The sequence below is a fragment of the Falco cherrug genome, chromosome 17 (assembly GCF_023634085.1).
Source record: "Falco cherrug isolate bFalChe1 chromosome 17, bFalChe1.pri, whole genome shotgun sequence".
NCBI classification, from domain to species: Eukaryota; Metazoa; Chordata; class Aves; order Falconiformes; family Falconidae; genus Falco; species Falco cherrug.
The window spans coordinates 593,057-618,077 of NC_073713.1; the positions used below are offsets into that span (position 1 = coordinate 593,057).

The window sequence follows — 25,021 nt, forward strand, 5'->3', positions numbered from 1 at the left end:
AATAGACTTTACAATCTGGATTTTATTCAATGACATAAACACTTAATTACAAACATCTGTTTTAGCCTAAATTCTAATTACCTAATCTAGCCATCTGTAATTTGAATGATTTTCTCTGATTTCCTTTCTTTGCAATGTGATTAATGAGAATGGCATTAGAGCAAGCAGCTCCCTCCTCCTTCCTCAGATGCTTTCTCAGCTCTAGCAAGAAAGCCCTGGGATTTTGCAGCTCATAGGAAACCTCCCTCCTGTCACTTCCAGCTGTTGAGCCTCCTTTTTTCTCTTTAGTATGAGCTATCCCACAAGATAGCGGCTTCCCAGGACTAAAAGGGGAAGCTTCCCATTAGCAATCCTACAGAGATCTAGCAGGGCAGACAGCACGCTCACTGCAGCCGCCTCTGCGCAGCAGGGCTGGGAGGAGGGACAGCAGGATGGTCCCAGGCGCATAGTAACTATGGCCTGAGTTCCATGCCAAGCCAATAGGATGTGGACAAAAAGGGCAGAAAGCTCCTTATTTTGCCTGCGTAAGATCACTTTGTAGTGATAATAAGGAGGTTTTCATCAGTACACAGCTGCCTCAGCTTGTCAAGGGGACTCTGAGTTCATTAAAAATGATGCAAAGGGTTCTGCTGATGGCATTTTTTCTCTCTCTCCCCTCTCCCAGCTCCAGCTGCAGCCCCCTGCAGCCCCGATTTTGCAGATCTGCTTTGTAAATCTTCCCAGTTATGAAGAGTCCCTAGGGAAGATTTCAGTGCTGATCTGCACACTCATCAGGGAGATGTTAAAGCGTGCAACGTAACGCAGTCCCTTAGCATCTGCCTAAGCCCAACCCTTTCTACGATACTTGCATCCAGACTCCCTCTTCCACAAAACATTTTCCTAGAGGTGAAATACACAGGGACAAATTTCACAAGGGAAGCACTGAATCAGAGCTGCATCAACCCCTGCACCCACATACAATTATAAATTAAAATTAGGCTTGAATTTAAAGCTGTACAGACATGCCCTCTAAAGCTCTGCACCCACATGGCTCCCCAAGATCCGTCCGGGTGACCAAAGACTTCCACGATTGCTTTAGTGTTCTCGAGATCAGGAGGCTCCCCTGTAAGTCACAGCTTGACACCCCAAGTCCTCTTCTACCTACTTAACTAGGGCGCTCTGCCTGGTTCATCCTTGCCATTCTTGGAGTGCCACCTCCCCAGGACCGACCACCAGGAAAGCCAACCCAAGGTACAGCAGTACGACAGCAGCCCGGGGATGTGCCCAAGCAATTTTGCACAGGGGTTACTTGGATTAAGCAATTAGTCAATACCATGTACATTTGAGACCAGAGTTTCTACCTATGCATGGTCCTCTGCATTGCCAGTGTCTGCTCAGAACCAGCCTGTGGCTCTTTCCACAAGGTTTTCCTGATGGTCTACAGCACCTTCAACTCAGAGAGGCTGTGGGTGATGGGAATGAATTTTACTTACTGCTGGCCCAGTAAAAGGAGCGTGATCGCAGTTCTCCTGCCAGGACTGGTTGAGGCTCTGGACAAACTCTTGGAAGAAAGCATGAGACTGATTGAAAATGGAAAATCCCAGAATGTTGACTCTGTCATCCAGCAGGCTGTCCAGGCGCTGGAGGGAAAACTCCTAAAGCAGCCCAAAGCAGAAAACGGGATTAGGGAAGAAAACAGGCACTAAAAGCTTCAAAAATCATTCAACACCCTCGAAGGGAAGATGCAACCACGCGGCTACGCAAACCTGCACGTGAAACTACCACCCCCAAGCCGGGTCTGAAAACCACCCATGGCCAGTAGGAGCGAGCCTGGGTGCTGACCATGACTCGACTCACTGTGCTGCCCATCTCAGGCTTTTAATGAAGATGTCAGCCAAGTCCACTACTTTATTGGCCAAGTTCCATAAACAGACCCAAACCCCTCCAAAGTGGGTTCTGGGAACTTTTAATTTCTGAGCCGTGGTTCCTGCCAACCGTGCCTGAGCGAGGTGTTATTCTTTGCAGTTTATAAACCAATTCTTCTGACAGGAGGTTCCCTGTAATGCAGAGGTTACAGCAGAGGCAGTGAGGTGAATGATATTTTTCAGATGAACCCAGTAACCTGCTGTAACTGGCCAGAGAAGGTCAGCTCTGTTGTGGGAGGTCCAGAGCACAGAGCTCCTTAGCAGATTTATACCTCCCAAGCGATGCTCTCTCCAAGGCACTCCCAGAAAAACATCCCTGCTGCGTTCACCACGAAAACACCGCTGTGCCCAGATACCGCTATGGCCGAGAGGCCCAGACAGTGTGAGAACATGGGCAACGGCTGTCCATCCAGAGCCGGGGCAGGAGCGATACCAAGACTACCAGACTGCGGAGACCCACGTATGGTGTGAAACTAACATCCTTTCCTTACTATTCTTAATTGCCTCTGAGAGCACGCTGAACTGGACCCCAGGCTGGGCAGCAAGCGTCATCTGCTGAGTGAAGCTGCTCTACCACCACCACGTCCTATTTGGTGGTACCAGGTTTAAACTGTTAAATTAAACCAGCTCCTCCCCACCCAGCAATCCTGCACTGCTCCCTTCTGCCATCAGGTATCAGGAGATGCTGCTCACAGGACATCCTAATGCCCTGTGGAGGGTGGGAAGTTGCTTTGACAGTGGGCTTCAGAGTGGGGCCCATCCTCTTGCATTTCTGAAGAGCAAAGTCATAAGATGTACAAAAATGACTGTATAAAAAAAAAAAAAGCAAGCAAAGAGGGAGAGCTCTATTTTGCTACTAACGTCAATGGAAGCAGTTACACAACAAAGCCAGCTTCCTGCAGAAGAGTCCAGCCCTCCTTGTCCTATTAACAGGAAATAATGGTACCTTCCTCACTAATTTCTCTTTTGCTAATTGCTAAAATGGAGTGAGAAGGTGGGAGTAATAGTTTCAGAAACTGCTGGATACCGATTCTCTTCCATCACCAATACGAATGTCTTTTGGCTCTGTGGACTGCGAGATTTCAGCAAGTCAAGTCATTTTTTATCTTTCCTGCGTATGTGTGCACGTAGCAACAATGTCTGTAAATCTCTGAAACATGGAGTTACAAGAGTATTCCAGCACGGCAAACTCCCATGAGAATGTGATCAGACACAGGATTAAGTGCATTTTGGACACAACCGCATTAACGTTAGGTAACATGAAATTGCCTGTGAACTATTGATTCATTTGAATGATACTATCCTCCTGCCTTCCTGACAGGTTATCCATTTACCCACGGCATCCTGTCAACCCATGCAACGAGGGCAGATGGCTAATGAGGACCTGGGCCCGAGGAGATCCTGGATGCAAGCAGAGCAGCACGAGATCCGTTGCACCCCTGCAAAATACCACCTCTCCCAAGCCAGAGCCAGGAGGCAAACTGTGCAGGGCGCAAGGCGAGCAGCTGCACGACTGCCCTCCTGGCTTCGGTATATGCAGAAGGAAAATGAGATGTTATGTACCATAACAGCCACACCAGTCCAAGGCTTCAGGCTCAGGCCAGACCGCCCCAATCTAAAGGCAGCTGAAATTACTGCCTTTATTTATTACGCCTTTTCTCCCCTGAAAACATTTCTAAGTTTCTGAGGTTGCTGAGGCCCTGACAGGTTTGTTACACTCTACACCTTAAATCAGCAGTTACCGGGCAAGGGAGCAAGTCTTGCTGGTCCGGCTTCACGTGGGGGAAACTGAGGCAGAGGTGCGGTTTGCCCTGCTCACGCAGCAGTCGCAAGGCTGAACCCACGGGTGCACTCGGGCTGGCTGGGTGACGGGGTCAGTCCCAGCCCCCCTCGGCTCCCTGCGCCCACATCAGCCCAGTTTCCCTGGGGATCCTGTGCCCTGCTGAGGATGGAGGCAGCTGCCAGGGCTTGCTGCCTGAGAAACGACCGCAGGCAGACCCAGGCATGCTCCCCCCAGAGTCAACAATTTGCTCTGGTTCAAATGTTAACAGCAGCTTTTTCCCAGCTCCCATTAGCGGTGGCTGGTCATTGCAAGCTTTGGTCTTTTTCCTGCAGCCAACGCTCTCCCTATCTGTCTTTTTCTAGGCAAGCCTCCAGCTGCGGAAAACCACATTTCTGTTGCTGTCATATGCATAAAGCATCCACCTCTGCAACACAAGGGGATTGCGTGGCCTGTACGCAACCCTTTCTCTGCGCTGCTCCCTGTCCCTTCCCTCCTCTCTGGCTCCAGCCCTCTGCCTTTAAATTTTTTTCCATCAGACATGCACAAGAGCATTCTGAGGGCCCAGGTCAGAAACAAGCAAATGAGCCATGAGCTGCCTACGCAATGAGATGGAGATAAACCGTCCTTGGGGGACACACTTCATTTGCAATGGGATAAGAGAGATTTGGTAAGGTCAGGCTTGCTACAGAGGGCAAAGGGGTGAGAGCATCCAGATAGTCCAGTAGCTGCCGGCTCAGCTTCTGTCCCTGTTTGTTTTCTTTCCTTTCCTACACAGTCATTCACCATGCTTGACATATCCAAACCCACGGTCTGCAAGCACAAACTCATCTGCCATTCAAGGCCTGCACCACGCAGCTGATTTCCAGAGCTCGACGCCCCATCCGTCAGCCCCGGTCCTACCTCCCGCCCTGCCAGCCCGACGGCAAGTGACAGCTGAGCCTCCGACGCTGCCGGGCAAGAGGCGAGCACCGTCAGGGAAAGAGGTGGAAACCCTGCTTTTGGAGATGATCTCAGTGGGTCCTCTCACCACGTGTTTGCATGCAAGTGTTAATGCGTTTTCCTTTTCAAAGACAAGGCCGAGGTAGAGAAATACTGTTCAGATTTGAGAAGACACATGAATGGCTTTGTAGCAGGTGCACAGAGACTTGGTGTCAGATCCACGGATTTCTCACTGAGACGTACTGAAGCTGACTTTAGCCTAAGCTAGGCAAATTTTCAAACAGTCTGAGCACAGCTGTGGTATACATACCTGACCTTGCCTTGACTGCTAGATAAAGCTGGTGGGCCAGGTGCTTACACACGATAGTTTCACAGCTGCCTCTCCTCTCTGTTGTCACTCTTCCTTACCTGCAGTGCTGGCTGGTGTTTTTGCAGGCTGGAATATAGCTTTCCAATGCAATAAAAGCAAGGAGCCATTAGGAAAATAACGCACACCTGTCAGCAGATTCCATGTAAAGGAGGACTCCAAGCCCTGGTACGCTTGTCCTAGCCACCCCCGCCTGTGCAAATACAGCTTTGTAACCACATGCTTTCGGGCCAGATCAGGGTACCTGGTGAGCACAAGAGGGTGCTCACAAGAATCAAAGTGATGGGTGCAAACCACATCTCCCTCATTCCACTGCCAATTCTCCTATTCCACTGCCAATTATTTTTTCCCCCTCCCCGCACTGGAACAATTGCAATAGTTGACCAGCACTTTGCCCTCCATCTCAGTCCAGCTCCTTTACGCCAACCAGTGCAACCTGAGGCACAGAGAAGACCATCAAAAATCATGCCATGGTGAATTTCATATACGCAAATCCTGGCTGCCTGAACTCTTCCCCCCGTCTTTTCAGTCTACTTTTTAAAGCATCCACCAAAAGTCAATATTCTGCTTCATGAGGTCTCAGAAAAAGTAGGCCTGGAGGGTCTGCAGTCAAAATTAATGAACTTTTACGGAAGAAAAATCCCCAGGCTTTGCTCAAATCACAGTAAATTCTGCAGCAGCACCAGGCAATTACAGTGTGGATTTTCTGACTTCTACTACAGGGCTGCAACCACTAAATATGTGCTGTTAAATAACAACACTTAGCAATTCTATGGCACTCTATATTTTCAAAGTGCTAGGCACACATTAGCTAATTGAATATAAAGGGGTTCCCTGGGAGACAGCACTGGAGGAGTTATTAGAGGATGAAGTCACTCTTGGGTTTCTGTGCTTCATGCGGCACTCGACCTGCACTCACACTTTACAGCAGCAGACGAAACCTATGGAGTGACCTGAACATTTAGATCATTGGGCAACCTGGCTAATAAGAGCCACACAGCCAGGCTCTGTAATTCATGATTTTTAAAGTCATGAGCTTGGATTTTCTGGCGTTGCTAGCTGTGAGTTACCGCCAGGAGATTTACAGCCTATAGTCTCCATTCCATTAGGACCGTAAGCCCGTAAGGTACAAGTGTGTTACTCAGCTCAAGTCTCTGGACTTGCACGTTCGGATCACGGGTCAGCCGACCCCGACCGGGACTCAGCGCCCACAAGCCCTCCCCCATCTCAGCCCATGACAGCGAGTTTCTGATGGAAACCCCGCTCCTGCCCTGCCTGCTTCGCTCTGGCTCTGTAACACAGCAGCAGCAACACACCGCTCCTCGCACCGCCAGCACTGTGCTGGGTCAACAGACAGAACCACCGCTGCCTCCCCCTGCCGCGACTCCTGCCAGAAAATTATTATGCCCAGAATAAGAGGAGGAAACTGAGGTGCAGAGCAAAAAACAGCAAGCAATTAAAAACCTAACAGCACTAAATTCAGCCTAAAAGAGATGTGAGTTAACAACACGCCTTACAATGCAAAGCATCAAAGCCAGCATTCATATTTAAGCATGTAATTAATGAAGTATCCTCCCAAATCTGCACCTAAACGATCCACTGCCAGACCAAAGTAGACCCCATAAACAACAGCCAGGTCCTCGCTCCCCACTGGCACTGATGACACCCTCCCTCTCAAGCCTGGGAAGAGGCCGGAGGAGACTCCTGCCTGGAAAGGGCCAGTTGAGCAGGGGATTATTAGTGTCACAGCCACCTGCCTGATAAGCAAATGTTTTTTGCAGTGTGGTGCTGCCGTGCTGTGCCCTCTGTTCAGCAAGTGGCTCCTGGTGATGCTCCCCCCACAGCGGCGAGGCGGCCAGCGTGCTATTCAGCACCCTGCATCAGCTATTGAGCTCCTTCCAGCTTTATCGATTCAGCTGGTGATATTGTTCTGCATCCCATTTGTGTGTGCAGAATCTCGCTCCCTGGCTTGATTCTTATCACATTTTTAATAAGCTAGATCACTTGGGAAGCAGGGAGACAATGACTACTACCCACACGCTGGCAACAAGTATAAAAGTGGGCTTGTTTCTTTTATAGAGGCTCCAAGACCTTCCCACACTCCATCCCAAGCCCCTGGGAGGCACAGGACCTGATCAATTCAACCTACACTGACAGTAAGACGTCCATCTCCCCCCCTCCTCTCTCTTGCTCACACACACACACGTGGTTATCTTCCTTTCTTAATTACTGCAAGGACTTCATTGGATTTTTGGACCTGCTGATTAGCAGCCTCCAAAACACCCTCTGAGGCTGTCACTGCCCAGTGCTCAGCAGGAGAAACTCCTCATGCTGGAAGCTGAGCAGGCTGCACCGACCTCATTCCCCTCAGCCCCAGCCAAGGATCTGGCCCTGTGACGGCACTGACGGCTGACTCGCACCAGACAGGCTCACCGTGGGTCCAGAACACACTGTACTGTTCCTTCTCTATTTTGATGTGGGATGGGAAGCAGAATACTGGGCCAAGGCTTCCATTTCTCTATTAAGCCCTCACTCTGGCAAAACCTCCATTTCAAGAGTATTTGGTGCTTAGAAAAGCTGTCACCCTCCAGATACAGACTCCAATTCCCATCCTGAGATTGCCTGGCAGCCTTTATGCATGAGCCAACCTTCAGCCAGTGCAAAGTCAGCACAGCGTCACTCACTCCGCCGCTGACATCACTGGATGCCGATGTGCACCATTATTCACCTTTTTAGGGTTAATCAGAAGAGATAAGTATCTCAGCTCCTGGTTCTTTGGGCAAACAAAACTCTGGGGAGTCTCTCCCCAGGCCATGGGTGGCAGGATTAGTTCACATAGTCCAAGGCAGCAGAAGGTGCTGTCCTGGTCCTAGCTGCACTGAACGGGGCTGGTGCAATTGCTCTGCAGCTGTTCCCGGTTTTCACAGTTCAGGCGTGAACATGTCAAGTCCGGAGCAAGACTTGGTGACAGAGAGGGGAGCAGGAGGACTGCCCTTCCTCCTGGGACACCCAAACAAATAGCTAAAACATGGATTCCTCACAAAAGGCTTGAAAAGACTTTAGTCTCCTGTGCCACAGGGGTCCCCTACAGTGCTCTCATACAGACAGAGATCATTAAAAGCAGCAAGAGTACAAGAGGGAAGAAAAACGTGCAAATGAAGAAAGGACACAAAACACAGATTAAACTCCATGACTTTCCCAGGGGACTGGCGGCACCTCCTGTCCCCCCCGTAACAGAGGCACGCCGGGGGCTGGCACCGGAGCATCACTACTGGCCTCGTGCATTCTGCGTGGTCATGTGTGACTGGGACGTTTGGCCCTGCTATGGTCAGTTCTTCACAGTCTGGCACTGGTGACCGATTTCCACCCAGAGGTCATCGGACCTCCTCTGTTAGATACAGCAGTGGAGGAAACACCTGCCTTTTGCCTCTCTGGATCCTGTTGCCCTCAGGGCTGAGCTGCCAAGCCTGTTAATCATTCCTAAGCTCCTCTAAAAAACACATTTATTTACTCACTCAAGTGGACAATATTATATTAAGTGCTTTATGGTTTTCTTGAAAGGCTCAGTTTATTTATAAACTATTGACAGAGTCAATAAGTTTATAATGGGCCACATGTAAAAATCAATTTCTCTGGAAGAAAAAAAGTCATCACAGCAACAAATTGTGGCCTTTTGAGTAGGTAAGTGGATGTGGGAGATCTACCCAAGGCACTGTTATTTGCTCGTTCATGTAGTTAAAGAGGAACTGTGATCTCAATGAACTTGGGGGCAATTTAGGGGAACCATCCATATATAATCCAGTAGCTCTTGCAAAGTTGACATGTCACAAAGGCATCAGTGTGCCGTATACTAGTAGGGATGGGCCGTTTACCTCCTCATGCAAGAAGAGCTATTAAAATTGGGAGGCTGTTCTTCAGATAAGAGCACTTTAGGAAAACACATTGCCTACACCCTTAGTGAAAGCAATTTACTCCAACTTCTCTGCAGGGAGCCTGAGGCTTGAAGAGTGACAAATCCTCAAAAAGCAAAGGGGTCAAGTGCTGATGCTGGGACCTGAAAAGCACAGCTCTTGGAAAACAAGGGGTAGAAAGTCTGAAAGACAAATAGGACAAGACAGCATGAGGGCAGAGGAAAAGAGAAAGGTTTGCTCTTGCATCAGAGGGCCTGGGCTGTGTCTGAGAGAATGATTTACTCAACTGGAAATCAAGCACAGGATGGACTCCGAACAACACATAAAGATGACCCAGACAGGTAAGGTAGCACAGGCAGCAAAACGCAGGGAAGTACAGTTATTGCTTCATCTAAATCCTTCTTTTCTCATGCTTACTAGAATGAGGAGAAATTGCTTTGGCATCCTTGCAAAAGCCTGATTTGTTTGCCCTGCTACCACATGCCACTGAAAATATGAACCATAAATCCAGGGAACGATTTGGGCTCTACAAAAAGGTTTGCATCAGCTACTGGGAATCAGGAGGGCTGGCTGGACTGCAAGGTAAAATTTGTCAAAGCATAACAAGACAGTCTGCCTTCTTCACTGGTGCAAGGAAGAGCAAGGGTGCTGGTAGCCAGCAGAGCTGCTGCAGCCCGGCCAAACACCATGGCCCATGCTGGAGCTCACGTTGCAGAACCAGACAGAGAAAGAGGTCATTCCACCAAGAGAAGGTAATGTCATAAAGCAGCACTAAAACCCAAAGCTTCGCAGCCCTGGTCAAATACTAAGCTGCAGTCCACTTTCCCTCTGCTTTACTTTACACCATTCCCTCCTTCCAAAGCACGCTGCCATAAAGTCCAGTTCCAACAGGGCATCCAGAGCGACAATTTGGCTTTGAAAACCTCATCCTATATGAAGACCAAGCTTTTTATAAATTGCTAAACAAAGAAGAAAAAACAGGAAACAAACAAGACACCCAACCCAAAACTGATTTATCTGGTCTCTGGAAATTGAATACGGGAGCTGTTTTATCAGCAACAACACCTGCACACAATGTTGTTGGGGAACGAAACTGCATCCAATGAACAGAGCATCTGACTCAAGGCACTACTAGAACTCCTTTACACCTTCCTTCTTACAGTAATAATTTCAATTGTTTCAATTATTTCCATCTAATCTCCTTGATAAATGTTTTGAAATTCAAACCCAGCTCAAGGTCCATATGTTACATTGAAAACAAACAACAACAAAAAAAAAGGGGGGGGGGAGAAGACAAAACTAACAACAAGCTACACAGAATTAACAAGCTAAAAGAACTAAAAGAATTAATTGCAGCACAGGATTTTGGAAGCATCCAACACCTGTCCTGCTCTGCGCTGCTGTTTTCAAGGTTTTCCAGCACTAGGAGGAACATTTTTTTCAATGCACAACAGCCTGCTTGCAATGCTCTATTTATGCACTGGCTTTATTACTATTACCATGATGGAGCACACCATCACCCCCTCACATGGTCAGAAGCTGTGCAGATACACCGAAACCCTGTGCCCGGCCAGGGAGCGAGGAAGGGACGATGAGCAGCTCTGAGCTCACCTCAGCACCACGAAGCCAAGGCACAGGGAGCAGCTGGCCCCTGGGCCAGCGTTTGCCATTAATCACCAGGAAATTTCAGGTCTCCCAGAAGGGTAAGCGCCGAGAAGAAACGGGTCAGATTGAGATTTCCTGCAAGGGGACTGAGGACAGAAGGGTGCTCAGTTGCCACAAGTACCCTGTATGCAGGTGATGGACGTGGGGAGGAAAAACGTAAGAGATCTGCTCTGTTCTGTGAGTTTCATTAGGACTCCTGGAAAATTTGTTGAGCTTCTGTTGCTGACAAAAAGGGTCCCCTGAGCTGGCTGAAGGAGGCTGATAATGAATTCGCACACAGTAAATTAGCCTGTGGATATTTTTACAACAGGCTGCTCGCCTCGGCTCCGATGGAAATGCATTGGGGGCCGAGAACTTCCTCCTCATTTGCTCCCGCAATCTCCTGCCAAAGGCTGGCATCTGCTTTCACGCGCCGCTCTGCCTCCCTGTTGAACGGCAGGGAGAGCAACGCGGGCGCTATCTGCAGTCATCAGGCTGGCTACGGAGGAGCCGTCACCCCCGGATTGCTCTCCCATGGACTGGTGCCAGGGGAGTTGCAGCAACTTGCCTCCATCTAACACTCCGCAGAGAGAAGAGCTGCGACACAGAACTAGCTGTCGGCTGGGATGTGCTTATTAAATAAAATTAATGCTAGAAGACAGAAACAGAATTCCCCTCTAGTGCCGCAGGGCAGGTGTTTAATTCAGCATTTTATCCCCTTTTCTCTTCTTTTTTTGCCTGAAATATTTTTCCATCTCCAAGCAGCTTAATGCTATACAGACTGCCTATTCCCTTTCTGATGGGTTCTCCCTCCATTTAAAGCCATCTTTTTGCCTGCTTCCCTTGACAGCAGTTCACTATGATTTTATCTTTTCTATTAGGCAGTGATTGCAAAACCTCAGAGGGTTCATTAGGAGCTTGATAATCCCTCCAGATTTATTAGTCTAAATTGCTCACTCCTATCTCTCATCCCCATTTAAATATTACTAATTTCCTTCAACATCTCTTCCATCTGCCCAGGTTTTGCCCTATGTCACCTTTCTTTAACGGTCCCTGACAAAAATCCAGTTAGTTTTGCTGAGGGCTGGTCTTTTGGACAAAGCGGTAAAATAACCTGGGTAAACAGATTAATGTCCTGTGAGAGCGAATGGCAACAAAACTTATTTCCTTCTCACCTGCCATGATTGCATTACACCACATGAATGGGTTTTAAAGACAATTTTCACCCCTGGACCTCAAGCAAGTGCTTAATCCACTCACGCTCAAAATTAGGGTGGTGACAAGCTTGATTTTTATAGTTATTTCTGTTGTCCGAGCACCATCCATGAACCCAGACTCCACTGGTGAGGTGCAAACAGAAATCCCTTGCTGCGTGCATAGTCCCAGTCTGAGGGGTGCACAGCGATGGCTGGGACTGGGGAGGGCAAGTGGAAGAAGAAACAGTTGCTGGGACCAGAGGGCAACAGGAAAACTACTTGCTGGGACTGGGAAATGTCGGCAGTGGTTTAGTGTCGTGAGCAGGATCTGATGGGGACGGCCACTGTCCCTCACCAGCTCTACCAGCAGCACCAGCACAGCTACACTCTGACTTGGGGCTGGCAGCGGGGGTGAGAAATCACAGAGCAGCAGCCACTGCTTTAAAACAAATGACCTTCACCTGCCAAGGGCATAGCTCCATCGCTGGCTGATCCCCTCCAAGCACATCCCTTCCTTTTGCTTTCCTGCTGGGTGCCAATCGTTTGCATGGCAATGAACAGCCGCAGTGAAGCTCGCTCTTGCTGGACTGATGTTGAGCAAGGTTAGGACCTATGGATTGAGCGCTAAGCAGGAATCAGAACGCTATTAGTTCAGGTAGGGAGCTTGTGACTTTTTCTGTTTTTTTTTTTTTGCATTCCTCTCTTTTCTGACATCTCCTTTCCCTATCCGTTTTCCATTCTCTGTCCCAATGGCTCTCTTGGCTTTCAACCCCTCCACTTCACTCCCTCCCCCTCCTCCTCTCCACTCCAGCTCTCCTGCCTACACATTTGGCTCCATCCGTTCCCGTCTGTCTCCCACCCAAACACAAAGCGTGATTCAGCTCTCGGCTTTCCTGGCACACACACCCCCTGGCATAAATATTAATAGAAATTAGAGAATATGAGTATCATTTGGGGTTGGAAGGCACCTCCACTTAATCATCCAGCCCATCCTGCTGCACTCAGGTTTCCATCATCCCTGCGCCAGCATTAATAGGTAGGTAGGCAGGTATCTGGTCTCCCCCGGCGGCAGCATTTCCCCCACGCCACTTGGCAGCCTGTTCAAGAGCCTTGTAAGCTGCTGCAGCAAGAGAAGTTTCTCTGATATTTATTTTGGGTTTTCCCTGCTGCTGCCTAAGCCCATTACTCCTTGTTTAGCACAGTACTCCGGGATTTAACCACACGATCCCCCCATTAATGTTATTAGTAGCTATAAAGCCAAATCACTAGGGGCCATGCTGAAGATATACCCCGCTCTGCCTCTCAACATTTATGGTATCATCCTTCCTTTGTCTTACACAGCCACTCTCAGAGGCGCAGCAGAAAGGAACGGAGTCGTGGTGCCTTCTGCACGCACGCCCCGGCACAGCCGGCCCTTGTCCCGGCACAGGGAACAGGTCTGGGGGCTGACACCTGCAGGACCCTCCCGAGCCCTCGCCCAGGAACCACTCCTCTGCTGGTGCTTCCCAAGGACACACACAACTCATCACACCAGCTCCGGCCACAAATTCTGCCTTTGGCAGCTACACAGGATCCATCGGCGCTGCTGGACACTGTCGGCTTTCGCGTCCCAAAGGCCAGGGCGAGACTCCCCATGGCTGATGCTCAGGTTTGCAGGGGGACACCCGTCCGTGCCTCCCTCCCCCTCTGCCACAAACTCCCTGATCCACAAGCACACGGCTCTCCCCAGCGCTCCCATGGGCCGGAGAGATCAGCTCCTATTAACATGAGTCTACATGCACACGGGAGAAAAGCCAAGAAAAACGTCTTACCAGATTAGTGAAGATATACGTGTAATAGGCAGATGCCATTCCCAGTTCAGCTGCCTGTGAAGGAGAGGAAAGGAGATTAGACCAGAGCCTGACAATCTTCAGTCTCCACTCCAGCAAGGCAGAGACTGGGCCACATTTGCTTTTTCATCCTTATCGCTCCGTGCAAGTGCTGCTGTCTTCCTGCAGGCAGGGGAGGGTGGGACGCAGCAACACAATTTGACCTGTGAAATTAAAGTCTGGGGAACCAATTTTTCAGCAGGACTGAGCCTACCTCTGGGGTCTCCTCTCTGCAACAGCACTGACAAAGCTCTTGCACAGGGGCTGCCTGGCAGAGAGAAACCACCCAAGACCACACGAGCCGCAGCTCCGGACCCCGGTGGCCATCCTTGCTCCCGTACGGGATTTCTGCACCCAGCCCCATCCTGCGGGTGTATCCAGCCAAAGACAACCTGGAAGAAGGACACCCATTGAAAGCCAAAGCTTTTGCACCCCCAGCAGCAACGGTCCATACAGACCCTGGCAAGGTGAGGTGGGCTCCCGCAGCCCCCAGACCTCCAGAGCCCCTTGGGCTGAGCAGTTCCTCGGGCACGCTGTGTGCCCGGAGGGACGCGGGGCTGGCTGAGGTGGGCTGCTCGGGAAGCGGGTGCTGCTCTTCTCCTGTTCAGCTACCACCACCTTTTTGAACACAGTGAGGGAAAGCAGGAGCTGAGAGCGCTCAGGGCTTGTCTCCTTGCACCACAAACACCTTGGTGCAGAGAGCAAGGCAGAATGAGCCCTTCTAGAGTTACAGAAAAAGGACAGTCTTCCCAGTGGTGGTTTTCCCACATGTATCAGTCAGATTTGGGCTCCAGTCCCACAAATGAAATTTAGTCACTCGGCCTGTTCTCCAGAATTTAGACAGGGTTGCAATGGCCACAGAAATAGAAAAAAAAGAGGCTAAAAGTGTATGAGATGCAGAGAGATGGACGCGATTTTTTCCACAGGATTATCTGTTCTAGAGACCACAGACCAGATAATTGAAGTCCTTTTTCCAAAATTCAAAATTCTCAGTAAACAAGGAGTTGGTTACAGGAACAGATGCTCAGGAAAGTGGGGGATTAATCTGCAGATCCTCCTGACAGCCAATGTTTCACTGCCAAGCACAGCTGGTCTCAAATTGTGCTTCTGGACCTTGGCAAAGAGGTGTTCCCATCACCCCAGACCACACAGAGGAATTGGAGGCAGGGAAGGAAGGACCAAAGGTAGCACCCCCTTACTTGGTTTTAGTCCCTTTCCATCTCCCCCAGAAGCTGGAGATGGTGACAACAGAGAAGAGGTGGCTCAGGTTGCACCTCTCCCTGTTCCTGCCTGTTCCTTACCTATTTCTGTGCAAAACCGAGGCCACCACTGTTGCACTGGGAGTGGACACGGGGGGCAGTGGGGAAAGCTTCGGATGCCACCAGAAGACTGATGGTGGCTTAGGTTTGGCTCTGTCCAGCACTTCAGTTGCACATGGTTACCCTGTCCCTTGCACAGGTGGTAAAACGGACATAGCAAAGTCATTTGACCAAAAGAGCACTGTGACTCCAGAGGCGGCCGCCGACCTGCCTTTCAGCCAGCTCTCCAGAGAGCTACCTCATTTTTAAGCCCCTACACAATAAAACCTGGCACCCATTTCCCTCCCTTTTCCCTTCCTGGAGACAGTGATAATGTCAGCTCTCCCTCTGACCCCCTTTGAAGTCAGTGCATTTGATTTCAAGGGTAGAATATCAAAGCGAGCAACAAAGCGCTTCCCGTGAGCATCGCTCCCATCCATTTAATGTGCCCGCTGGCAGGTGGGCAGCCGGGACAGGCTGGTAATCGAGGAAGCAACCATGTGTCTCCAGACCATATGCAGAGGGGTAAGAGATGAGAAATTGCAATTTCTCTCATTGTCTGAGGCCAGGACTGGTCCCCTGAGACAGGTCTGACACAAAGCACTTTCAAATGCGTTTTTCTTGCTTTTGGTGACCTATGGGCAGGGGCCAAGGATGTACCAGTTTGCTCACCACAACTTCACTCCCCACTCTGCTTGCACCTCTATAAAGAAAATACTTCCCAGGATCCCAAGGTGCAAGAAGTTGCCAGATCAGAAGCTCGTTATTTACTACCTTCCATTCCTACAACCCTCTAGCCAGGTAGACTACATTAGGTTTTACTGAACTGCTGAAAAATCGTGGCGATCTCTGACATCTTTATCAGTTGTGGCAGAAGGATGCTCGAGCCAGGAAGGGACACTGCAGGTGCCTGAAAAGCACTGCTGTGTGCCTGTGGGAAGTCACTATAGCAACAGAGGAGGGGGACAGCCCTCAGCAGCCAGGCAGCACGAAACAGGGACCAGGAGAAAAAAAAAAAAAGTAGTAAAAAACACATAAGCCACCCCCCCTGGCATAGAGGGGACCCCAAAACCCCCCAAATCTGCCTATTTATAAATGCAAAATTGCAAGCAGTGGAATAAAAATCTTTGGATAGGGTGGGGAATAATAAAACCAGCTCTAATGGTTTCTGCTGGCTGTCATCTGGGCTAAATCTGCTACACAGTCAAGGCCTCTGAATGACTGACTCCCTGCCACCACGGCCAGGACACCATGTGTAATGCCTGCACCAACAGCCAAGGGGGGACCCCACTGCCTGGATCCTGCCTCCATTCCAGAAAGTACTTCTTGTTCCTTCCAGGATGTGGGAAACTCTACACAACTTTAGACTCCATCTGGAGCCACTGCTCAATTTTGAAGTAGACTATCAAAACAAATGCTAAAAACTGCAGCAGGAGACCATTTAAAAATAAACATGATTAAAATAAAATCTTGGTTAATAAGACAATAAAAAAGGAAGCAAAAAGTTAGAAATGTACTTGGAGAAAAAAAGAAAAAGCTATTGCACTGATTGACTAATTTCAGATTGCTAAGCAGCCCGCCACGGCTGTCTGACGGCAACAGGAGCCAAAAGCACATACCACTTCTAGAAAGCAAACACATCAGTTCAGAGCAATTAAACCATTGCTTCTACAGATACAGTCCTGGAAAGAGAGAGCAAATTATTTTCCTCAGAAACTCCATCAGTGGCAATTCCCTTCTCAGCAGAGACCATTTCCAGTGCTGCTGCAGGAATTTTTACACTCCATTATCATACAGCACCTGCATGTGCACGCTCATGTACCACACACAGTATCTTGTTCAGTGGAAGCAGCAGCATTTACAACTGTGACAGTTAATAGACACTTACCTTCTGCAAAATGGTGTGAGACATGGAAGCGTTGGCATGTACAATGATGGTAGCAGTTTTGTCATCTCTGATCTCTTTTAGGAGAGGGGTAGGATCCCGGCTGTCATCTAGCATCCGAACTGAGAGAGTGTCCTTGGAAATTAGGAACTGCCGAAGCAACTTCTCTAGGTTTAAAAGGCCTTCAAATAAAAGGGAGAAAAAAAACAGATACCATTAAATTTTATGCTTGATTCAAAAGGCACTTCACCCATGGCCCACAGTCATCTCCAGTAGGAAGCAGTCCTGTAGTTCCGTGCCTATGTGCTGCAAAAGAAAGGATCTGGGGGTGCAGCGCAGACTCGCTGCGTGGGCCAGCAGGGAATTGGAAATGACGGAGCTACGCCAGCTCTTCTCCAGGCAAAAAGTGGCCCCAAAGGCCTCCTGGGAAGAGATAAGATTGCTGATACAAATTTGCTCAGGACCCCAGAGTCCAGACAAGTTCTGCATCACCTTCTTGCATGTGAGATTGTTCTGGTTATCACTGGTTGCTAGAGGACGATTCCTCCTCCTAAGCCTTTGCATTATTATCTCCCAAACTAAGTGCCCTGCAAGGCACAACTGATACACTTTGGAGATCCTGGAGCAATTTAATGGGGAGCTGCTGTCTTCCAAAGGCATGTGTCCCTGGGGATGGAAAGCTCTGCTGAGAGTCAGACAAAGCAGAGGTCATTGAAAAAAATACAACATTAGGTCTATGCAAAAAAAAAAAAATCGTGGAAAAAATTGTGAGTACAGTCTTAGCACAGTGTGGAATTGCTTGTGGACTGGGGATTCCTAGAGCAGCACAGAAGCCAATAAAACCAGCCCACCAACCAAGGTGCTTTGTGGAGAAGTTAGAGAGTAAAGCAGGATGTTTGCAGTCCAGTGGCTCCATCACTGGGCATGGTCTCTGGAGACCCACCTCCACGTCAAAGCCCTCCTCCCTCTCTCCGCCTTGCCACCTGCGTCTCTGCCCCTGCCCGGCTCTCCGAGTGCCCTGGCACAGCACAGCCCTCCGCCTCTTTGGGCAGCGTCTGGATGTGATCAGCCATGGAAAAGAGCCAGGGTTCTGGTACCTGAGCACTCCCCACGCAGCCCACAGGACCGGGCTCTCCCTTCAGATGGCAGCTGAAGAAAATAAGTAATAATTAGTGAGCACCCACACGGATGAGCCCTGACTTCCCTGGATTTGTGCCCTATTGCCTTCGGCATTTCTGATTGAAGCTTCTTCCTGCAGCTAGGTCACTGCAAGGGCTCCTTCCAACACAGCTTCCTTGATGTCTAACAAGACGTCAAAGCTCCGCTGCAGCTTTTCTTAGGCAAGAAAGCGTCTCTTCTATCCAGCTGCTGAGTTTCATCAGGGAATAGCCTTCTCTCAAACCTGATTGACCAGAGAGACCACCAGATGTAACCATCACCCAGACACACACAGCTAGCATGGTCACACATCCCGTCTCTGAAGAAAAACAATCCCAAAAGAAGGAGGAAAGCTGAACTGGGGGAAACTGAAAACAACGTAATGATCAGCAGAACCACGTCACAGCTGGTGGAGGGGAAAAACCCATCCTCAGGTCAGGGCTCTACTCTTAACCTAACCGTACGTTTGACTGCATAAACCCGCTCATTCACCAGAAGGTCGGGGACCACAGAAGCAACACAATGCAATGCAATTAGCGTCAGAGCGCGCTGCTTTCAAGGTCTCCCAGCACTTCACAAAGGTAACAAAGCAGTGCATTAAAAGGGACACATCCAAGATGAGGAGCCTCTCATTTACAGTGAGTGTTTCAGGACGCCAAGTTTGCACCGAGCTCTTTACAATGCATTTGCCTCTTACCTTTTCTCTGAGTATACACAGGAACCCAGCAAGGGACTACACAAACAGCTGCAGCCAGGACTTCTCTGGATTACACCAACCTCTTTTTTTTTTTTCTCACTAGCCAGTGAAATCACTCTGTGTCCAGGACACACGGACTAGACCGCACCTGAATATTTTTTCGGGGTTTTTTTGCATGCTAGCTCAAGTGAACAGTACATTTTCCCTAAACTCTCCATTTGATCCTTGTGGGATTTATTTTCACCTTATTCCACATCTGCAAGGAACCAGACAGGTTGCTGCAAGTAACAGCCCTGAGAATATAAAATTTGCTTGTAGCTCATCCCAGCAAAATCTGCTGCTGCAAAACTGAGGAAGGGCACTTTATTACCTTTATAAAAGTCTTGCATTAAAAAAAAACCAGACATGGGAACTTACCCTTTTTCTCCATGACGAACTGAACCGATGTTAAATTTCATGGCATTTAACACCATACTCGGTAAGAAGTGGATGTTTAGGAAGAGGGGAGGCAGCACTAGGTGCAGCCCACTGGGCACCACCCACCAAGACTATCACTGAACCTAAAATACTTCTGCCCTTGGAGAATGTTCCCAGGCAAGCATCATGGCAAAGCAGGGGGTAGCAGCAGCAAGTGCTTGCACCACAGTCCATACGGAGCGCACCAGAGACTGCAGCCCTGCAGCGCTTGGCTTGGGACAGACCTAAAGGAAAAAGGGAAACTGCACTGCTCTGCACACCGCTGTCCTGGTGGGAGAAGCCCAGGTTTACACCATGATGTGACTTTCAAGAGGACAGAAATTCACAGAAAAGCATAGGTGGCTGGAGGGAAATCTTCATCCCTCCCCTTTGGAAATATACCTTTTTGATTTAATTTCTTGCAGAAATAAAATCAGATCCTGCTTCTTAATGCCAAAGGTTGTATATCTCAGCTGTAAGTTAATCTTGCAAACTGGAGCGCATCCCTCTGCCAACCGCTACGAGTTTGTGATTCACATCGGACCCGCAGCTTCCTCTGCACTGTCCTCTTTGCTGGCTCCATCTGCACCGCTGTGGCCACCTTCTCCCCCTGCCCAGGGCCACCCTGGCCTCTGCGCTGAGGAAGGCAGAGCCCAGCCGCGACGTTTCCCAAAGCACATCAGGCACAGAGAGGAGGAAGTGGGAGCAGGGAAAAAAAAAAACAGCGACTGAGCTCCTCCTCTGGCTCACGGAAATTATAATTTCCAGCACGTTAGATCCCACCTGTAGCCTCATCAGGCCTCCTGCTTGCAGCTGCTCTTGCCGGGTGGGGAGAAGTCTCTATTATCTGAAGAGATTCCCTTTTGTGTGGTGATGAAGGGGTGTGAGATGCTGCTGCTGACAGACAGGCACTTCAGAAGGGTGCTCCACAGGCCCAACACCAGCAAGGGCTTGTGGATCCCTCCCAGCAGCTTTGAATCGCTGCAGCGAGGACCACCGTCACCACCGTATGCAGAGGTGGCATCAGGCACGTGCTGCCTGAACAGCGCTATGGGGACCACAGGCACACACTGGGGCATGTCATTGGGTCGAGCTGGCTGGTGGGAAGTGCTGAACTTGTTTATTTCACTTCTCCTTTTCCTATGCAAAAATTTGGAGCTGGCAGGAGTAGCCCACCCCCAAGCTCTCTGCAAGTATGGCCTCCCCCCAGAGCACCCGCTCCACCCTACAGCTGGCTGCCAGGGAACGGCCCTGGGGAGCAGGAAAGGCCGGACCTGAAGGCTTTTGTGGAGTCCCACCTTCCACATGTTTATTGCTCTCGCCAGTGAGGCTACTGGAGAGGAGACAGGCTCCTTCTCTCCGAGCTCTGCTGCCCAGGGCCTGGGGGACCAGCAGCTCTGTTTACAGTTGCACTGGGTTTGTGCTGGTGCAATGCCTGATCCTGACGGCTGGGAAGAGAAACGGTGATTTCCATCCTCCAGCCTCGCTCTTACACCCAACAGCATTGCTTCAAACACCTCCCTGGGACCTGAGGCCGTGCACAAGCTTTTTGACCTCAGTGCCCTGGCCTCCCTTTCTAAACACTGGGTGTTATCTCCTCCCCTCTGACAATCAGAGCCCACAGAGCAGCTCCTACGAAGTCTGTGCACCCCTGTATTAGTCTGTGTTTGCTTTTTGTGTTAAGGTTTCTGTGGATTCACACAAATGCTTCCAAGTTAGGACTTCAGAGCAATTCACAAACCAACTAATTATTCCACTCTGCAGAGAAACTGAGTCACATAATCTTATTTTGTTCACCATTGCATTACACTTAGGCTGGCCTAAGTTCATTGACTTTGAGGGTCATTTTCTGCTTCTGCCAGAAGAAATTACAATCAGCCCCCAGAGGAAGGATGTGACTCCTTACAGTGATAGTGTGAGCATGATGGGATAGGACCCAGGAGTCCCATCACAGCCTGGTACTTAAGCCAAAACAGCTATGACTCTCCCTCCTGGGATCTAAATAGTAACATCCCTCAAAACAGCATTTCCTCACTGATGAGCAGACAGCTCATAAGCTCCCTTTATTTGCCTCCAAGGAACCTTCCAAAAACCCAAAGTGCCTTGAGTTAGAGTTAAGGACTGTGCTTAGGAGCACTGCTTGTCCTAAGGGAAAATGGGGGCCTGTGCTCCTAACTGAAGCTGCGTTATGCCTTTTCTGCACTCTGTTATCATCGGAGCATGTTGTGCCTCAGGCCTAGCTCAGATAAGGTCCTACCGGAGCACAAAGAGCAGGATTCATGAAAGGCACCCATCCCACTGCTTCCCTGGGTCTGGGAAGGACTCAGGTTGCACAGCACATCCTACATACTTAGTTATCTAGGAATACCACAGTAAAATAAACTGGATTGATTCAATTAAAAAGGGTGTTATTTTAATGTGAGCTATTTGGTTCCCAAGGTTTGGATCCACTTAAATGAAGAATCATATTAATACCAGGCTGCATTCAACGGGAGGCCCTTGCACGTTTTGGCACACAGCTGGGTGGCAGGGCAGGGGTGTACGGTGGTGTGCTGATGTGTATGTGCTCCGTGTCTGGCAGCAGCACGATGAGAGAGCTGTGAGCATGCTGCATGGCAGGTGAGAAAACCTAATTATCTTTTCTTCTCTGCTTCTTTTTTTTTTCCTTTTTGCTTAAGGTTAAGGTTAGACAATGAAAAATTCCAGCACTAGAAGTAATGTAGGAGACCATTAGCATGATTTTAATTGCATAATTTTGGGTCAGGTCCTCTGCTCGGGTAAATCTGAGCATGCTTATTGACTTACATCTGCTGAGGATGTGGTCTCCTCAGGTAAGTAAAGCAAAAAGAAAAGGCAAAGACGCTCCTAATCCTTCTGTCCCTGTGCAGGAGTCTGCCACAACACCGCGCTCCTCACACAACTGGTGGTGTGAAGTTGCCCAGGGCTAGCTGGAAAGGATGCTGCCTTTCCTTTGTACCTGGCCCCATGGCCAGAGACCACTAAGCTCTTGCCAGTATGCCCAAAGCTCTCACTGGATCTATGTGACTTTTCAAAGCCGCTCTTCTAAGTTTGTTTGTATGGTAAACTCTAGTGCTAATGAATCTGGCTACAGGATAACAACAGTAAAACTACTGTAGCCACTACACACCAGCTACCTACCTACAAGCTGACCTTAAAAAGCAGAGGACAGTTTACTCTAACCACTGCGATGCAGAGCTTGCTCCTGCCATGTTAGGAGAGTTATGCAGAGATGAATACGGTCTTGCTGAGGTGAATGCTCCAGCATCCAGATGCACAATTACCAGCAGATGTGTGGCTGCATAGCCCAAGAGGGTGTGCAGCGTATTGACCATTAATCAAGCTCTACTTTTAGGCCACAAACTGCACGTGGATTTCAGAAAGACATATTTCAAAAAGCTTTACTTGCCTAAAATAATCTCCAGAAACAAATCTAAGCCGCCTTTTTTTTTTTCCATTTCAAAACCCCATCTGTGCAAGCAAAACTCTCTTCAGATTATCAAACAGAAGGCAGGCAAGTCTCTCCTCATCCCCTTTCCTCCTCTCACAAACACCTCCAAGAGAGCAACAGGGTGGAAAACCTGCCCCACGGTCCTCCGCTGTTCCGGGTAGCTCTGACCGAGTGCCTGCTGCTGCCACAGACCCTGCCACCACGGCCAGGTGAGACGAACACCCTGGGACACCCTGGGATGCAGCAGCGAGGCAGCTCTCACACGCTGCCTGTGGGACCGTCTCCAGCAGGCACCAAACGTGCAGAAGGAGATAGAACAGGAGGCACTGGGAGCAGAGGGGCAGCCAGGCTTGGCCTGGCAAGGACTTACATTCAGCTTTGGCACAGATGAGGCAGGCAGTGGTGCAGTTAAAGAAATTCAAGATTCCTGCCACAGCCACGCTGATATCGGTGTTGCTGGGATGGAGGTTGAGGGTGGTGAACCGCTGGAGCTGCAGCTTCAGGAACTCCTCTGGTGCCACTTTGAAGTGAGGAACCTAAGTGGGGAGGAGGGGAAAGAAAACATAATTAAAGAGGAAAAAGAAATAAAAACAAGTAAATCTACCATAAAAGACCTTTGGTGTGAAATGCACAGCAGGCAGAAAGTGAATATCGCAATAAAACTGCAGAAGCATCACTGGAGTGAAGAAAGGAGGGTGGGATTTGTGCAATAGTAAGAGGAAAATAATTATCACAGCAACAAGAAGCCACAGGAAGGAGTGGATCAGGAAAAGTCTTGCTGAGCCACTCAGAGAAAGGCAACAGGGGCTGTGATTACAGCACAGGAAACCATTCCAGACGAGTTCAACCTAATTAGCTTGGGCACTAATTGTAGCCAGGCCCACACTTCATTTTGGGCTTGCTGCCTGGGTAAATATGAAGGATGCACTGCAGGCAGGCGGGGACTTACACAGCCCATGCTGGAGACCCCCAGACCTTTGCTGTGTGCTAGATGGATGAAGTGCTGCAAATCCACCCCTGCCTGCAGTACGGATGTGTCGTCAGGTAATTAGGAGAGATGAAGGGAAGAACAAGATGACCCTGCGCTGGCAAGGCTCAGGAGAGAGAGGAACAGATGCAGCAGCCAGAAGCTTTGGGCTTTTTCAATCAGCGGAGAGGTAACAGGTGGCCATACGGTGGGCAAGCTCCAATGGGACTGTAACCACAAACCCTAATAATGCTGCACTTGTCACTACTACAATGGAACAGGAGGTGGGAGTGGGATGCCGTTTCCCAGGGAATTCGGGGAAGGGGGAGCAGGGAAGCTGTGTGGGGGGACACCCTGAGGGTTCCCGCCGAGGCAGGTCTGCTGCACACCTCGCAGTCTCATCTAAAGGGAACGGGTGGGTGGGCAGACAGGTCAAGCTCAGACACCGGGAGTTCAGCCAAATAAGAAGGAATATTGTTTTCCTTTTGCTGAGTGAATTATTCGGAAGAAATAGAAGACAGAGAATGGGAAACATCTGCTTCAGCTTTATTAGAGGAGTGTCAAGTCCTCTTTTCCTTCATTATTAGTCCTTCTGAAGCTATCATCCTATGCCTCCCATCTCTCTCCTCATGGGAAAGGCTATTAGTAGCTTGTAATAGCTGCTTTATTGACAGCATAAGCTGTTTGGTTAGCAATAGGAAAGTTAAAGAGTAATAAGCTGCTATCGGCCTTGATTTCAGTCTGCCGCCCTCATCCCAGGCTCTGTTAACAGGGAGAGAAGTAGCCTGTAAGCAAAAGGCCAATTTCTTTAACCAGAGCAGACAGGGTAGCTCCGGCACAAGAGCGCTGATGGCTTTGGGGAGCCAGATGGACTCAGACCTGCAGCAACAGCCGCTCCCAGAGCAGAGAGAGCTGCACCCAGGGGTGAAGCAGCCGCCACGCCGCAGCTCCTGCAAGTGCCCTGCTCCACCTCACCTTCCGTCCCGGAGCCCTCCTCTCTGTTCCAAGAGCTCTGCCCCAGTGCAGCACCCCTTTCTGGACAGGAGGGAAGGAAACCTTTGGGCCAGAGGCACTGGAGGGACAACACAGGAGACAGTTTCATCCCCCAGTTTTAGCACAGGCTCCCCGGTGAACACCAGGCCAGTCTCTCCACCACCTGGTACCTCAGTGGTAAAATGTGGGCAACTCTGTCCTTTACCTGATGGATGGCTGGAAGCACAATGGCTCTGCCTGGGTTGCTGTATCACGTTTAACACAGTGGCACCAACTGATGCTACTGTGATATAAATCACAGGGAGTTACTGCAGGTTTACATCACTAGGAGGGCAGCTGAGATCAAGCGTGAGAATCAAATACCTTAGAAGTGCACTAGCACTCACCTTTCATTTCTGAAAAAAAAAATTAAAAAATGAAGAGACTTAGATCAGAGGCTCGGGCTGAATATGAATTTCAGGGGAAAAACACTTGCAATCTGTTACT

The 25,021-nt window shown here is 49.5% G+C and overlaps 1 protein-coding gene across 2 annotated transcripts in view; it reads right to left on the reverse strand.

The window, feature by feature from the left end:
* GRIK4 (glutamate ionotropic receptor kainate type subunit 4) overlaps positions 1-25,021 on the reverse strand; it is a 207,549-nt gene that overhangs the window by 43,932 nt on the left and 138,596 nt on the right. For both annotated transcript variants that reach the window (XR_008729783.1, XM_055695858.1), the window contains exons 5-8: positions 22,946-23,111; positions 16,799-16,977; positions 13,556-13,609; positions 1,473-1,634 (exon numbers count right to left, since the gene is read on the reverse strand). Coding sequence is in view for 1 of the 2 variants with exons in the window: in XM_055695858.1 (XP_055551833.1) it covers positions 1,473-1,634; positions 13,556-13,609; positions 16,799-16,977; positions 22,946-23,111 (561 nt within the window). In the remaining variant the exon portion in view is untranslated. The remainder of the gene's footprint in view (positions 1-1,472; positions 1,635-13,555; positions 13,610-16,798; positions 16,978-22,945; positions 23,112-25,021) is intronic.